The sequence below is a fragment of the Tursiops truncatus genome, chromosome 8 (assembly GCF_011762595.2).
Source record: "Tursiops truncatus isolate mTurTru1 chromosome 8, mTurTru1.mat.Y, whole genome shotgun sequence".
In the NCBI taxonomy this organism is placed as follows: domain Eukaryota; kingdom Metazoa; phylum Chordata; class Mammalia; order Artiodactyla; family Delphinidae; genus Tursiops; species Tursiops truncatus.
In genome coordinates this window covers 12237912-12251638 of record NC_047041.1, presented here as the reverse complement: position 1 = coordinate 12251638, position 13727 = coordinate 12237912, and the positions used below count along the sequence as shown (strand labels likewise).

At 50.9% G+C, this 13727-nt stretch overlaps 1 protein-coding gene across 9 annotated transcripts in view; it reads left to right on the top strand.

The window, feature by feature from the left end:
- GRIK4 (glutamate ionotropic receptor kainate type subunit 4) overlaps window positions 1-13727 on the top strand; it is a 354683-nt gene that overhangs the window by 190380 nt on the left and 150576 nt on the right. For 8 of the 9 annotated variants that reach the window (XR_012333292.1, XR_004527810.2, XR_012333293.1 and 5 more), the window contains exon 5: window positions 3896-4061. The exons of the other annotated variant lie outside the window; for it this stretch is intronic. Coding sequence is in view for 5 of the 8 variants with exons in the window: in XM_033861894.2 (XP_033717785.1) it covers window positions 3896-4061 (166 nt within the window). In the remaining 3 variants the exon portion in view is untranslated. The remainder of the gene's footprint in view (window positions 1-3895; window positions 4062-13727) is intronic. 9 annotated transcript variants of the gene reach the window in all.

Here is a 13727-nt window from a genome sequence, read left to right as displayed (position 1 = left end):
GCGGCAGGTAGAGGGAGAGGCTGGGGAGGGTGGTGGTCCAGGGGAGGCCAAGAGGGCAGAAGTCTGAGCTCCACAGGAACAGCTGCGGAGTCTCTGTTTAGATATTGGGATTCTGGGGAAGAATGCCTTTGGGGCGAGGCCTTGCTACATTTTAGTGCTGAAATAAAGTTTGAAAACCTCTGTTTTGTAAGCTTTCTAGAAAAGAGATTTTACTTCGCTTTCTTCTTCATTCACCAATTCCAGGGTTTACTTCTCCAAAGTGTTGGGTCCATTCCCTCTAGCCCTCGTTCCCTGGGAGATAAAGATGGCCTGCTCCCTATTCCAGCAACTCTCTCCCTCCTTTTCCCCCAGAGGAAACAAATTGGAAACTTCAGAGATTCTATTGCCAGAATCTTTCCTAGTCCTTCTTGGAATCAATCAGTCCTTCCCGTTTCAGATACATTCCTGGGAGACAGTGGCAAGGTGACCCCATAGCCTCCCAAGGGCCTTCTAGCCAGGTCTTTTGGGAACAGATGGAGTTTGATGGTCAGGAGCTGTGGAGGGGCAGGGCGGAGGGACAGGAGACGGAAGGGCAAAATTGCCACCTGTCCTGGGAGCCTAGAGGCTCAGCCTTCCAGAAGCGTTAGCTTTGGGAGGGTCCAGTTCTTGCAATAGGATGGGGCACCTCCTTAGAGAGCTGCCCTCGCCGAGGTAGTGGAGCAATAGACAGGCCCCTGCTTAGCCCAGGCCCTCTGGAAGCCACTCCCTTGATGCTCCCACTTCTCTTATGATCGGAGGGCTTGGTCCCTGCGGCTTTGGGAAGAATACTGGTCTTCTTTGTTTTAGGAACGCACTCTAGGAATTGTTATCAGCACAGTAGAGTGCCCTGTGGTCCTAGCTCCAGTCCTGCAATGGGTCTTACTTACCACTGTCCTGTAGGCTGAATCCTTGAGCTTCAGGCCACGCGCAGGGTCTGTGTTGACAACTCCCCATCCTTCCTCCCAGATGTCCTGAAAGATGACTCCCGAGCCAGCCCAGGCCAAAAAAAAGAGCTTCTGTCCCACTGCAGTCCCTTTCAGCATCTCCCAGGCCTGGGCCCCTGCAAGTTAGACCTGATGCTTAATTTAAATCTTTCTTGCCAGGCTCCACATAACAGCTCAGATCTGTGGCAGGTTGTTATTTCCCGGTTGCTCTGATCTTCACCAAGTGAGGTTGCCAAGACTTCGGCTGCCCATTTCCTCTTTTCTGCTCTCTCCTTTTTGTTCCCCTCCTCCCTCTTCCCCAGCAAACTTTCCTCCCTGTCCCCTACAGTCATCCCCCCAGTCCCCACTCCAGAATGGCCTCCTCTTGGTGTTCAGCAGCTATTTTATCTCAGCGAACACATCCCTTAACCCTGCTTGGCATTTCAGGCCGGAGGTAGAGACCCTGATTTGCACCCATCTTCCCATCCCGCCGCCCCGGACCCTGTGCCGTTGACCAGCCAGGCAGGCTGTGCTGCCCAGGGAATGGCCAGATGGTTACCCCTCCTTTGTCTGGTCATGTTCCTTCCAGAGCAACCTTCCCTCTCCATTCAGATTTTGCACTTCTTCTACTATTTTATGAGGCTGAACTGCCTCGCACTGATTCCCTTCAGCTTCAGGGAAAAGAAATGGAGTTCTCACTGAGGAGTTCATTCTTTTAAATGCTGCTAAGATGTCTGCAGCCCCTGTGGCTGGCTGCTTCTGCCTTGCTGCCCTCCCCTCCATGCCGCTCACCTCTCCATCGCCCCACCCCTCCATGATGACTTCCGGGGATGCATTTGCACCTGCAGATCCGTCTTGGATTGATCTCTGTCCCAGAGAGAGACTCAGCAGGATTGGCCTGGCCATCCCTTCCGGGGCCCATCAGAGCAGCTGGCTGCCTCCCAGCAGCCTTCAAGATGCCAGGCTGTGCTGGAGACTTCGCACCAGCTCCCCTTCTTAGGGAGGCCCCTCAGCCCTCACCCCTTGCACATACAGACCTAAGAGCTTTTGCAGGAGCTTCAAGATTTGGGGAGAAAGGGGGAAGGGAATGAGAAAAGGCATTGCCTAAACACTTACCCCACATGTTAGGAACTGAACTAGCACGTCCTTCACGTACAGGGTCTCGTTTTGTTCTCCCAAAGCTCAAAAAGCACCTGTTGTTTCTCCATGTTAATGAAGCTTAGCCAGGTTAAGCAGTTTGCCCCAAATCACACAGCGAACCAAGATGCAAACCCAGGACTGTAGACTCTAAAACGCATTTTCCTGAGTCTTTGCTTTCCTGAGCCTTCTGCCTGCTTCATCTCTGGGATTGGTGGATCCAAGGGAATCTCTAAGGGTACTTTCTATGGGGGGGTAAGTTAGCTGCTGCTGGAACCCGGTAGGCTGGATGGCCACACGGAGAGGGCCTTGGGCAGAGATGCTCAGATGTGTAAGCCAGCCAGCCTGGCCACCCTGCCCCTGCCCAGCCTGGCCTCCATCTTACCCTTCTGTGACCTTTTTTCCTTTCAAGGTGCACTTGTTATTCATTTTAGACAGATTGTAAGCGTTGCAAAATAGGGGAAGAAAGACCCCTTAGGACACACCCCAGGTCAACATCGCTCTTTAATGTCGTTACTCACCAGTCTCTCTCCCCAGTTCTATGCTTTTCGGTCTCTGCTAAAAAATATTGGTTGCCCTCTCTCTCTGGTTCAAGGGCTAATCCTAGTTGAATTCAGGAATTTTCTCCCGAGTTTCTGCTAAATCTTTACCCTCCCCTCATCCCAGTCTCAGAGGAGCTCTGGTCTCTGGCTGACTTCTTTCAGAAGCTTAAAAGGATAAGGTAGCAGAATCCTACAGAGACCGTGTCAATGTCATCCCAGACTCTGGGCCAGCCCAGGCAGGGAAAACTTCTGCAATCATGTCTGAATAACCCATGCTAGGAACCAACCAACTCACCATCAGGAAGTTCTTCTTGCTGTCCACCCTCAATCTTACTCACTTTCACATCAGTCCAAACCCATGCTCACAATAATCTGGCCCTCACACTGGGCACCCTAAGTGAGGATGAGGGTTGAGGTTTCAGCCCCATCTCTGATAGAGGCACAAGCAGCCTTTAGCTCTTCTGGCTCTGGGTACCAGGGTGACATAATAAAATCAAGGTGGATGGCAGCTTATTACGTTTTAACTTTCCTATTACCTGCCCAGTAGCCTAAGCTTCCGGTAAAGCAGCCATTCCAGCCTGTTAATATCTCTTTCCTGGAGAAGAGAGGCAGAAGGCAGGGGCAGTGCCTCCCTGAAATGTCAGGAATAGATGCAGAGGGAAGCTGACACTGTCCTAATGAAGCCATAGCAGGTATTTATTTACCGGGCTCCATCGGGAGGCCCTCTAGATGGTTTCCCAGCCTGCAGCGCTTCCCCCTCCTCACGTAAGTCTACGGAGGAACCCATCCCAGGCCTTTAGCCAGGATGGGAGCTGGTTTATTTATCTGTTGGCTAGGCTGGGCTGAGGGGGCCCCTCCCTTAGTCCCCAGGGCATCTCTGCTCTGATTCATTAACCACACATCAAATAGTATAAGGATTATGCCTTCAAGAGCCATCTGTCTGTCTGCCCAGCAGTGGGCAGTTCTTCTGAGAATAAAGACCTATTGTTTTGTCTTCTCAGGGCCACAGACCCCAGCTCCAAGGTCCACAGTACATTTATCCAGGTCCCCGGCTGAAGGGTTTCCCATTCTGGGTCTCACGCGTTGTCATGGATGCCACATCATCTTCCTCCTGTGGAGTGGGTGCCCCGAGTCTTGCAAATTCCATCTCTTGCCAGGCAAAGGTCTTTTACAAAAGAAGCCACCCTCTGCAGCTTTGTCTCACTCATCCCTCTTTTCTTTTTGTCTCGCTGGTTCCGGATCTTCCCTGCTGCCCACTTTTGCTCCTCCGCCCAGGTCCCTCATTTCAAAGTGGCCCCGGAGGAGTTTATCAAGTTCCAGTTCCAGAGATTCACAACCCTGAACCTCCACCCCAGCAGCACTGACATCAGCGTGGCTGTAGCTGGGATCCTGAACTTCTTCAATTGCACCACCGCCTGCCTCATCTGTGCCAAAGCAGAATGTAAGTTTCCCCAGGCTGGCTCCACCCGAGATGGTCAGATCTTGTTGATTTCAACCTGATTGAATTGCCCCCCCGGCTGCAGATGATACGCCAAGAAGGGGCGGGCTCCTTCCAATCGTGGGAACGACAACCAAAGGGTTCGGGGATTCCTAAGTGTCCTTGGCTGTTTTCCGTGTGTGTAGGTGAAAGAGAGAGAGCAGTCCAGGAACACCCTTTGCCAGAACTCCCTGTGCATGCGTGGAACAGAGAGGAGCTCAGTTACAGGGAGACTGGCCAACCACCAAGCCTTTTGGCATCTGCAAACACAATTCCCACGTTTTCAGCCTCATTGTTGAGGAGCTACAAAGAGAGAGGGAAAACATAAAATTAGATGCATTTGTACTTGATGGGTTGAAGAGCTTCTTTCCTCAGAGAGTAGATTTTTCTGATGGAACAAGGTCCAAGGTCAATTCCCGATACATTTTTTTTGTTTGTTTTTGCAAATGCAGGTTTTAGAAATGCATTTTCTCTGACTCTCAACTTGCGACATAAATTTAGTGTTTATGAGATTTAGCTAATTTAAGCCAGCACATTCCAGCAAATCTGTGCATCTGTGTGCTCCCGGTGACAGCTGTGCACCACACACAGTCAGACAGGTGCTGGCTACTGGCTACCACTGGGGCCCGGAGCCCGAGATGCAGGCGTCTGTGTCATGTGGCTCACCTGTGCAGGTCTTCCCCTGCGGGTCTGGGTGGGCTGCACTGGAAGAGGTTCGCCATCTCCATAAGGCTCCTCTCTATGGCTCCTCAGAACTGCTCTGCAGTGTAAGTCCCTCCTCCATCCTGGAATCCCTACAGCATCTGAAAACAAAAGCCCCCTCCCTGCCAAGGGTCAGAACCATCTTCTTTACGGGACCTCTGCACCTTACTGACTCCACTTGTACCTGCATTCATTTATTCAACACGACGCGATTATTTGCTCTGTGCTACCCAAGAAACAAAGTAGCTGAGTCCCAACTATGTATGCTTTTTGGATACCTTATTTAATTATTACAACAACCCAGTGGGTTTGGAAATGTTGGAATTCCCCATCTTAAAGTTTAATACAATGTATAGTCCAGTTCCTCAGTCTCTCTAGCCACACGTCAACTGCTCAATAACCACGTGTGGACAGTACAGATATAGAACATTTCTGTCTTCACAGAAAGTGCTACTGGACAGCATTGTTTTAGATCATAAGAGTTTTATGGACAAAGCGTTTTGTGGCTAAAAAAAGAGAGAAGTGTTTAGATAACACTTCGTTCTCTCTCTCCCTCGTGGAGATTTTCAGCACACATTAGCATGGACACCCTGAGTTGTCCTGTGGCCAAAACAACTATTTACCTCAGCATCTTCCAAATAGGTTTGATCATATGCCCACCAAGGGATGCTGATCTCAAAGCTCACAGGATGCTAGCATGTGATGGAACAGAGCTGGGATATGTTGCATTCCACCAGGTGGCCCTCCTCATGTAGCATCCTTGCAGCATTGAAAGGTATAACAGAATCAAGGATTCTCCCCCGGAAATTTCTGCCACAAGCCCACTCAGGCAGGACTGAACTGGCACACCCCAGGCACCCAGCGAGAATGTTGAGAGACAGAGGACAGGCTGTAAATATGCCCAGGCAAAGATTGTCCTGCAGTCCTCATCTGTGCTGGCTACAGCGTCTCACCAACCTGACAGGAAGTTCTTTCTTGTGTCTAGCCACAGTCCCTCTTGCTTTGAAGCTGAGCCCTGTTTCCTCTGCTTCAGCTCTTACTGGGCTTTGGGAAGTAAGTTGTTCAGATGTTTAACACCTGCTGTGTGCCAAGTACCGCGCTAGATACTGTTGCCTCCTAGCCCAGGGCTATTTCCACTCGAATTGACATTCTCTGACATTCTAACAGTTCCTTGCAGATTGCAAAGCACTTTCACTTATGTTTTCCCACTCTACCTCCCTCTTTCCCAGTCATTCTGAGCTGAGCAAAGAGTCTTGGAGCTGCTAAGTGACTTGACTTTAAGGTCACGAAGCTGGTACATGACAAAACCAAGACTCTTAACTCTGGTCCTCCGACTATGAGCCAGGGCTTCCTCCTCCGAGGCCCCTCCCACCCTCCTGGGCTGCACCAGCAGACTCAGAGGAGCAGCTCGGGGTCGGCTGTACCCAGCAGGCACAGTGTCCTTTGAAGGGCAGAGATCTCCCTGGAGCAGTGGGTCCCCTTGCTCCGTTGAGTAGGGTGCGGGATGGCTGGGCACAAAGTTCTGGAGAGGATGAGCCTGCCCAAGTGCTAGAGAGGCCGGCCCACATCCCAGGGAAGACGCATCAACCACACAGTGCTGCTCTGAGGACTCATCTATGGAGGCTGCTGAGTGACCCTGGCCCCACCTACCGGGGGGAGGGAAGGTGGGGCAGAGCAGGAGAAGTTCAAGGGCAAAGAGAATTCAAAATCTAATCAAAGGCTCAAGAAATGAGGGACTGAAGGGAAATGCAGCTCAGAGCTTGGGAAGAGACACTCTTCCATCTTCCTTATTAATGCAGGGCCAAGAGACGCTGCAAGTCGAATTAGGAACAGGAATCTAATTCTATTTTCCTGCTGTCAAAATTAAGCATAACAGAGATCATTCCCTGGGGAATCATGCCATGTACTCTCCTTCTTCCCCAAAGCAGATTTTCAATAAGCAGGTTTTGGACCAAGTAGAGTTGTACTGTGGATTACTTTATTTTTCTTTAATGGGGGAAAAAAAATTAGAACATCTCTGCAAGTACCTAGTTCTAGTGAGGCTGGGGGAGGAGAAGTGAGGAGCCCAGGCACGGCCATCTGGTCAACCCCACGGAGCCTGGGGACAGGGGGAGTTTGCTGTTAGGGGACTTCCTAGGAAAGTTGGGGTTCCCCACTACTGTCCCCAAGGCCCCTTTGGTGAGCCCTGCCACAGAGTTACCTTTTGAGACACTCAGGCTGGACTCAGAGCCTTTCACTCTTCGTGGCCGCAAGTATAATATTCCGTGTATTTTCCTGGTATCATTGTACGTAGCTCAAATCAACTTTTTTTTCAGACTTGCTTTGGTGTTTCTAAGTATTTTAATGTCCTTTTTTTGTGGTTACAAGTCCTGAGCCCCTATACCCTCTGCCGTTTATGTGCTACCTGTGTGATCTTGGCAAAGTAGACTTAGGCACTTGCTAGCCTCTGTTGTCTCGTCTATAAAATGGGGATGAGGCTTCCTCCCTCCCAGGGTGGTTGAGGGGATAAAATAGGATGACACACAGTGTATAACAGCATCCACACCTAGGGAACACACAGCACACATGGTTTTAACTCTCTTTCCTTCCTGGAATCCCTTTTGAACAAGGTCAGGCCAGGACCTGCAGTGGCGTGACCGGAGTTCCGCTCTAGCCTTGTAGCATCCCTGTGTTGGCTAAACTTGGTCCAGATGTTGGAGAGGAGAGACTCTTGTCTCCTGGGGAGGAAGTGCGGCTGAAAAGAAACGCAGGCTGGTTCAGTAAAATGGGAACCGTCTTTGCAGGCAATCCAAGCTGCTCCACTACTCATGAGCTGTGTGATGTGAAGCAGGTCACTCTACCTCTCTGAGCTTTAGTTCCCTCCCATGTAAAGTGGGGATAATAGTGCCTCTCAGGGTGATTGGGTGGAAGGTATCTGGGCCCAGAATGTAATACACATTTAATTACTGTTACTTTATCCTGCAACCCTGGGTGGAGGACTGGTATGTCGGGAATGGTACCCAGAGTCCCGTGTGAATAGCTGGGGGACGAGAGGGGCAGTAGTTGGCCTTTCTAGTGCCACCCACCCAGGAGGCACTGTGAGAGAGCTTTTGCTTACGGTGATACAAATTAACCACTTACAGAACACTTACTATATAACAAACACTCTGCTGAGGGCTTGAAATTATCTCATTTAAACCTCACGTTAACCATATAAGATGGGCTCTATAGACATTTTTATTATATGGGTGAAGAAAAGAGAGATTAAGTCCATTTTCAAGGTCACATGGTTCTTGTTACCCCCTCTCCCTGCATCTCCGAACACTGTAGAAGAGACAGAAGTGAGGGACCATTTTTCCTATTTTATGGGAGGACTGAGGCCTTCTTCCCAGGCAACTCAAGTGGTGAATCAGAGGCCAGAACTTGGAATCAGAAACCTGGGTTTGGACCTTGGCCAGTTAGTTCTGTGATCTGTCCCAGCATCTCTCCTGCTGCAGTGATTTGGTCTCTACCCAGGAATAATGATAATAACTGCTTCCAGGGCACTTGTAGGGTTAAATCAATAGTATGTGAAGAAGCTTAGGAAACACTGAAGGCAGTTCTCAGGGGAGGGATGCCTCCTGGGCCCCAGTAATTAATAAACCAACAAACACCCTGAAGTGGAGAGGCCGAGGGGAGCACAGAGGGCAGGTTCTCCCCACGCCCATCCTTGCCGTCAGAGAAGGGGGCCGCCTCCATGGCCGAGCAGGCAGCAGGTGGGCCTCCTGGGACTGAGAAGTCTCAGCCTCCTCCTCCGTCCCCTCTCTGTCTCCTCCTCTGGTCCCCATAGTCTGGCCCTTTCTGTCCTTTCTTGGGGCCAAGCCCAGGTGTGGGATGGGACAAAACCAAGAAGCAGGTGAAATACGTACGTCGTTCAAGCATTTGAATTTGTTCCGTGCCCCTGCCCCACTGACAACACGTCGGACCCTCCTCCCTCTCTCTCCATCAGAATCTGCTCCCTGGAAAAACAGGACGTGGAAACCGTACACCCGAGGCACTTGCACCTAGCAGGGGGAGGGGACTGGAGATGTACCAGGTTTAGGGCACAGTGCATGGTGGTGAACTCACATCGTCTCCCTACATCCTCACCATGATCCTCTGGTCGGTATTCCATCAGCTGCCTCCCACAAGATTTTAAAGTGTCGCCCCTGCTGGGAATATTAACATTTTCCAGAACCAAAGCTTGCAGCCCAGGGAATCAGCCAGTGGAGAGGAGGGATGCCCTTGACATGACTATTTATTCTTAATTTTTGATGCAAAGGTCCTCTGTGTCCCCTGCAGACCCATCCCTTAGGCGTTTGTGTCCTTGTCCTGCAGACCTGTGTAACCCCTGCTGTGCCTTTCTCAGCCTCTCCGTCCTTTTCCTCCCCGCCCCACCTGGCCCCTGGGTCCCAGTCCCAGAAGCCAGTCTCCCTCTTTCTTCCTAGAACAGCCAGCCTACTGGGTTTCACATCATTCCATCCCATTGCATACTGAGCGAGACTCATAGGTTCCCCAGGTCCCGCTCAGCCTTGGCCTCGGCAGGCAGACTCGCTGCTGGGCCAAGGGTCCCTCAGGAGAGGAGGGTCAGGGTGGAGGTGGAGGGGAAGCAGGGAGAGAGCAGCTTTTAACCCTTCTGGTGGCATCTGCCTTTGGCAAATCCCTTAGTTCCATGAAACAGATAGAGGTGAGGAGAGCGACAATTGGAAAATACCAAACTGCACTGAAAAACTCTCATCTTCTTTATGTAACTAAACCACTTTTCCTCTTCTGCAGATGCTTTCCTCTACCTAGAATAAAAAAAGGATCCTTTTCTGATTCATAAAGACTCTCTGGGCTGGAAAGACATCAACATTTTTGTAGTTCAGCTTTCCGACCCCTGGTTTCATTCCCTCTACAGCCATGCTCAACTGGGGCTTCAGTCTTTCCTTGACTACCTCCAGCAATGGGGGACTCACTCCCTCCTGACGCAGCCGACTGCCTCTTTAGATGGTTCCAACAGAGCTTCTTCCTTATCATAGCTAAGTGTGTCCCCTGCGACTTCCATCCATTCATTATTTCTGGGGTTAGCCCTTGACTACAACTCAAGAGCAGGTCTGTCTTATGACAGCCCTTCCCCTCTTCCTCAGACCAGGCACCCACTTCCTTCAGTGGCTCCTCAAGTGACGTGCTGTCTGTCCCCACCTGGCAGTGCTGCTGCCCTGATCTGTTAGGATGCAGAGTCTCTCTCTTCCCCCAGAGGTCTGTGTTCAGTCCACCAGCAAGCACCATGCATCCCACCTCACAGTGGGGATGTGCCGAGGAGTTTGAAATAGGAGCCCTGCCTAACACTGTGAAATAATTACAGCACATGTTATCTGTCATAATACATGCATATATGCATAAGCATATGCTATCAAATGTTTCATATGGTTATTAACCAAGGGCTGTATTCTGTGAATTGGATAATAAATCCTGTGTGAGTTGGGAGAAGAGAGAAGTGGGTGGGGGCTGGAGATCGGAGAGAGGGTTTGAGGGAGGAGATGGGGTGAAGGACTGTTGGGATGTGAGTGAGTGGGGGGGGATGGATGGAAGCCAGATTGGGGGGGCGCCTTCTGGGTGACAGACACTGTTCTGCTGACTTGCCATCCTCTGATTCCCGCTGTAAGGTAGTCTTGACGCTTATCTCACAGATGAGGAAATGGAGGGGCAGAGGGGCGGAGAGAATGGCTCACACTAGCTAACCTACGGGTGGTGCAGGAGCTGGGATTCACGGCCCACCTGGCGCTCTTTCTGTTACTTCAGGTGCAGTGCAGCCTGGGAAAGGGAGTGACTGGGTAGGAGATCCTGGGGACAGTTGCGGACCTCCCAGGGACTCGCTGCCCTTCTCCCCTGCCCTCCCCTGGGCCTTCCCTGCCTCCCTGCAAACAGTGTTGGATGAGAAGGAGAAGGGATGCTGCTTCCTTGTTAAAAAGGCAGCAGAGCACCCCAAGGGGGAGCGGGGGGTGGGGCATGTGGGCATCTATTAGGGCAGGGTCCCCAGTTTCCCTGACACGTTGGGGCTCTTTTACCCGGGAGCTCAGTGCACCTGCCAGCTTTAACGGGATGAAGGGTCCCTGGGCTGCCTTTGCCAGGCTGCTCTGTGCTGTGTGTAATTGTACTGTCACGCCCCAGGCTTTTGTCTTCTCCCACTGAACTCACTGCCCATCTGAAGGATCCCAGGGCATTTGGCCTCTCTCCCCCTCAGGATCCAAAGATTCTCCCTGCTGCATTCCAGGCCCTATGGGGGTTCACACCCACCATTCCTCCATTACTCATACCCCCAGCTGCTCCCTTAGAGCGTGTCCTGGCAGATCTTTCCTTGAGCCAAGGAGAAGGCCACGACTTCAGCAGCTGCAGCTCTGCGGCCTCCCTGACCTCCTTATCCTTTGGATCGGGTGCTCAGACCTTTGTCCAAGTGGGATTTTGCTTTTCCCATCATCTCTGAGAAGATGTGAATATTCTCTCCATTTTACAGACAGGACACAGTGGCGCTACCCCATAGGAAACCAGATTTTCAGGCCACCAAACAAAATAGGAATATCATTTGGGTTGGGTTTTTTTTTTTTTTTCATTTTTATTGGAGTATAGTTGATTTACAATGTTGTGTTAGTTTCAGGTGTACAGCAAAGTGAATCAGTTATACATATATCCACTCTTTTTTAGATTCTTTTCCCGTATAGGCCATTACAGAGTATTGAGTAGAGTTCCCTGTGCTACACAGCAGGTCCTTATTCGTTGTATTTTATATATGGTGGTGGGGATATGATTTGAACTTTGCTGTAGACTTAGCTACAGGTTCCTGGCCTCTAAGCTCCTGAGGGCAGGGTCTGTACCGGATCCATCTTCTCTGCTGGTGTCCTATTGGCCGGGTGCCGGGCCCTTAGGACAGTGAGTGCTGGGTGAACAGACGTGTACCTTCCTCCCTCTTCTTCCTGCCTCACTGAGTCACCATTCCTGACCTTTGGGTTCTTGTGGGGATGAGTAGACACAAAAGAAGTAACACTGATTCTACACGTGCCAGTTCCAAGTGTGCTTTCACGTAGGATCTCAGTGAGTTCTCACCTGTTATGCCCATTTTACAGATGAAGAGTGGAGCCTTGAAGAGGTTAGATGGTTCTCAAGGTCACACAGCCAGCGAGGGTTGACCCTGAGCTTGAATCCAGATCTTCTGCATCTGGGTTGGCAGGAAGTGCCCTGGCAGCATCAGCGCCACTCTGGATGGAAGCCGGTGGTGAGGGGCTGGGAGGGGCACCGATAGCAGCAGGGGGTCTGTACAAGCCTCTCTTGAGGCCTGTTTGGGAAGGAAGGAAAGGCCAACCCGATGCTGGGCTTGCGCGGCCTGGGTTTCTGAAGCCTCTTTGTGAATAGCAGGCCCTCCGGGGGCTCCCTGCTCCCTGCTGCAGCCTCCAGCTCCTGGGACCACCTTCTCAGGACCCGGGGGACGGGAGTTAGGGGTTGACCCCACCTTCCGGAGCTCCAGTCTCCATCATGCCAGGCCCATGGGCTCTACCCTGCTCCCTTTTCCTTGTTAACGCGGCACACCAAGGCTTCCCCGCCAGAGCCCAGAGACATGTGTCTCCAGGCCTCCCTGGGTTCTGTGCCTGTTGCTTCCTGCTGCATTTTATCCTAAGAGGCGTCTGTCTCAGGGGAAGAGGGTTGGATGGAGATGAGAAAATGGGGATTGTGGTCCCAGCTGTGCTCCCGGGCACATCTTGTCGTCTCTCTACAAAATGAGGGAGGTGCTACGAATGCTCTTCAGATGCCCCCCATCTTACCTTTTGGTTCTCAAGGGTCAGGAGGGGGCGTGACCTGAACAGGGAGGGTCATATTCATGACATCTCTGCATTTAATATTCCTTTAACCAGTACAGACACCAGAGCACTGGGATCTTTGGTTAGAAAGCAGCCCTTCCCGGGCCATCCTCAGTGTGTGCAGACTGTGTCTGGGACAGTTATTCCTCTCCTGCCTCCTGTTCGCCTCTGTGCTGTGGGATTTGAATACTTTATAGGATCCTTGGGAGGACTTGAATGAGATGAGCCATTAAAATGTTTAGCCCATTACCTGGAACACAATAAGAATTCAATAATGTTACTCTTATCATTGATTGGCTTTTGAGAGCAAATGCCTATAGGTCTCTTTCCATTGGAATTGAGATGCTGTCTTCTCAGGAGACCTCCCACCCAACCACACACCCTCCTCCTGGCCTGCCTTTTCAGAGACAAAGCAGGATTAAGACCTTTGTGTCTGGGTGACATCCTTCTGGAATCCCTCCTCCCTTAGGCTAGACGGCAGATAGCGAGAGAGGGGGAGAGTCTTCAGCGCACAATCCCAGTTTTCTGTTTTGTTCTGCTCCCACATGATTGCCTGCTGGAATGCAATTCAAGACCTGTTCTTTCATAATCATAATAATACCTTGTCTCAGTGCAGCCGTGGTGCTCTGAGGAGTTCAAAGGGTTTCGCTAGACCTGTTTTCTGGGCCTTGTGACATTGAGGGAATTGCTCCCCGACCTCCACCACGGAAATAAAGGCTGGATGTAACATTTATGAGGGCTCACCGTGCGCGAGGTTCTGGCCTAAGCACTTGGCGTGTTACTTCATTTAATCTTCTCCACAGCCCTGAGCTCTGGCCTCTGATGTTACAGGCACACCTCGTTTTACTGCGCTTCGCAGATACTGCTTCTTTACAAATTGAAGGTCTGTGGCAACCCTGCCTCAAGCAAGTCTCTCAGTGCCATTTTTCCAACAACGTTTGCTCACTACGTGTCTCTATGTCACATTTTGATCATTCTCACCATATTTCAAACTTTTTCATTATCATTATATTTGTTATGTGATTGGTGATCTTTGATGTTACTCCTGCAAAAAGATGACGACCCACTGAGGGCTCAGATGAAGGTTAGCCTTTTTAAG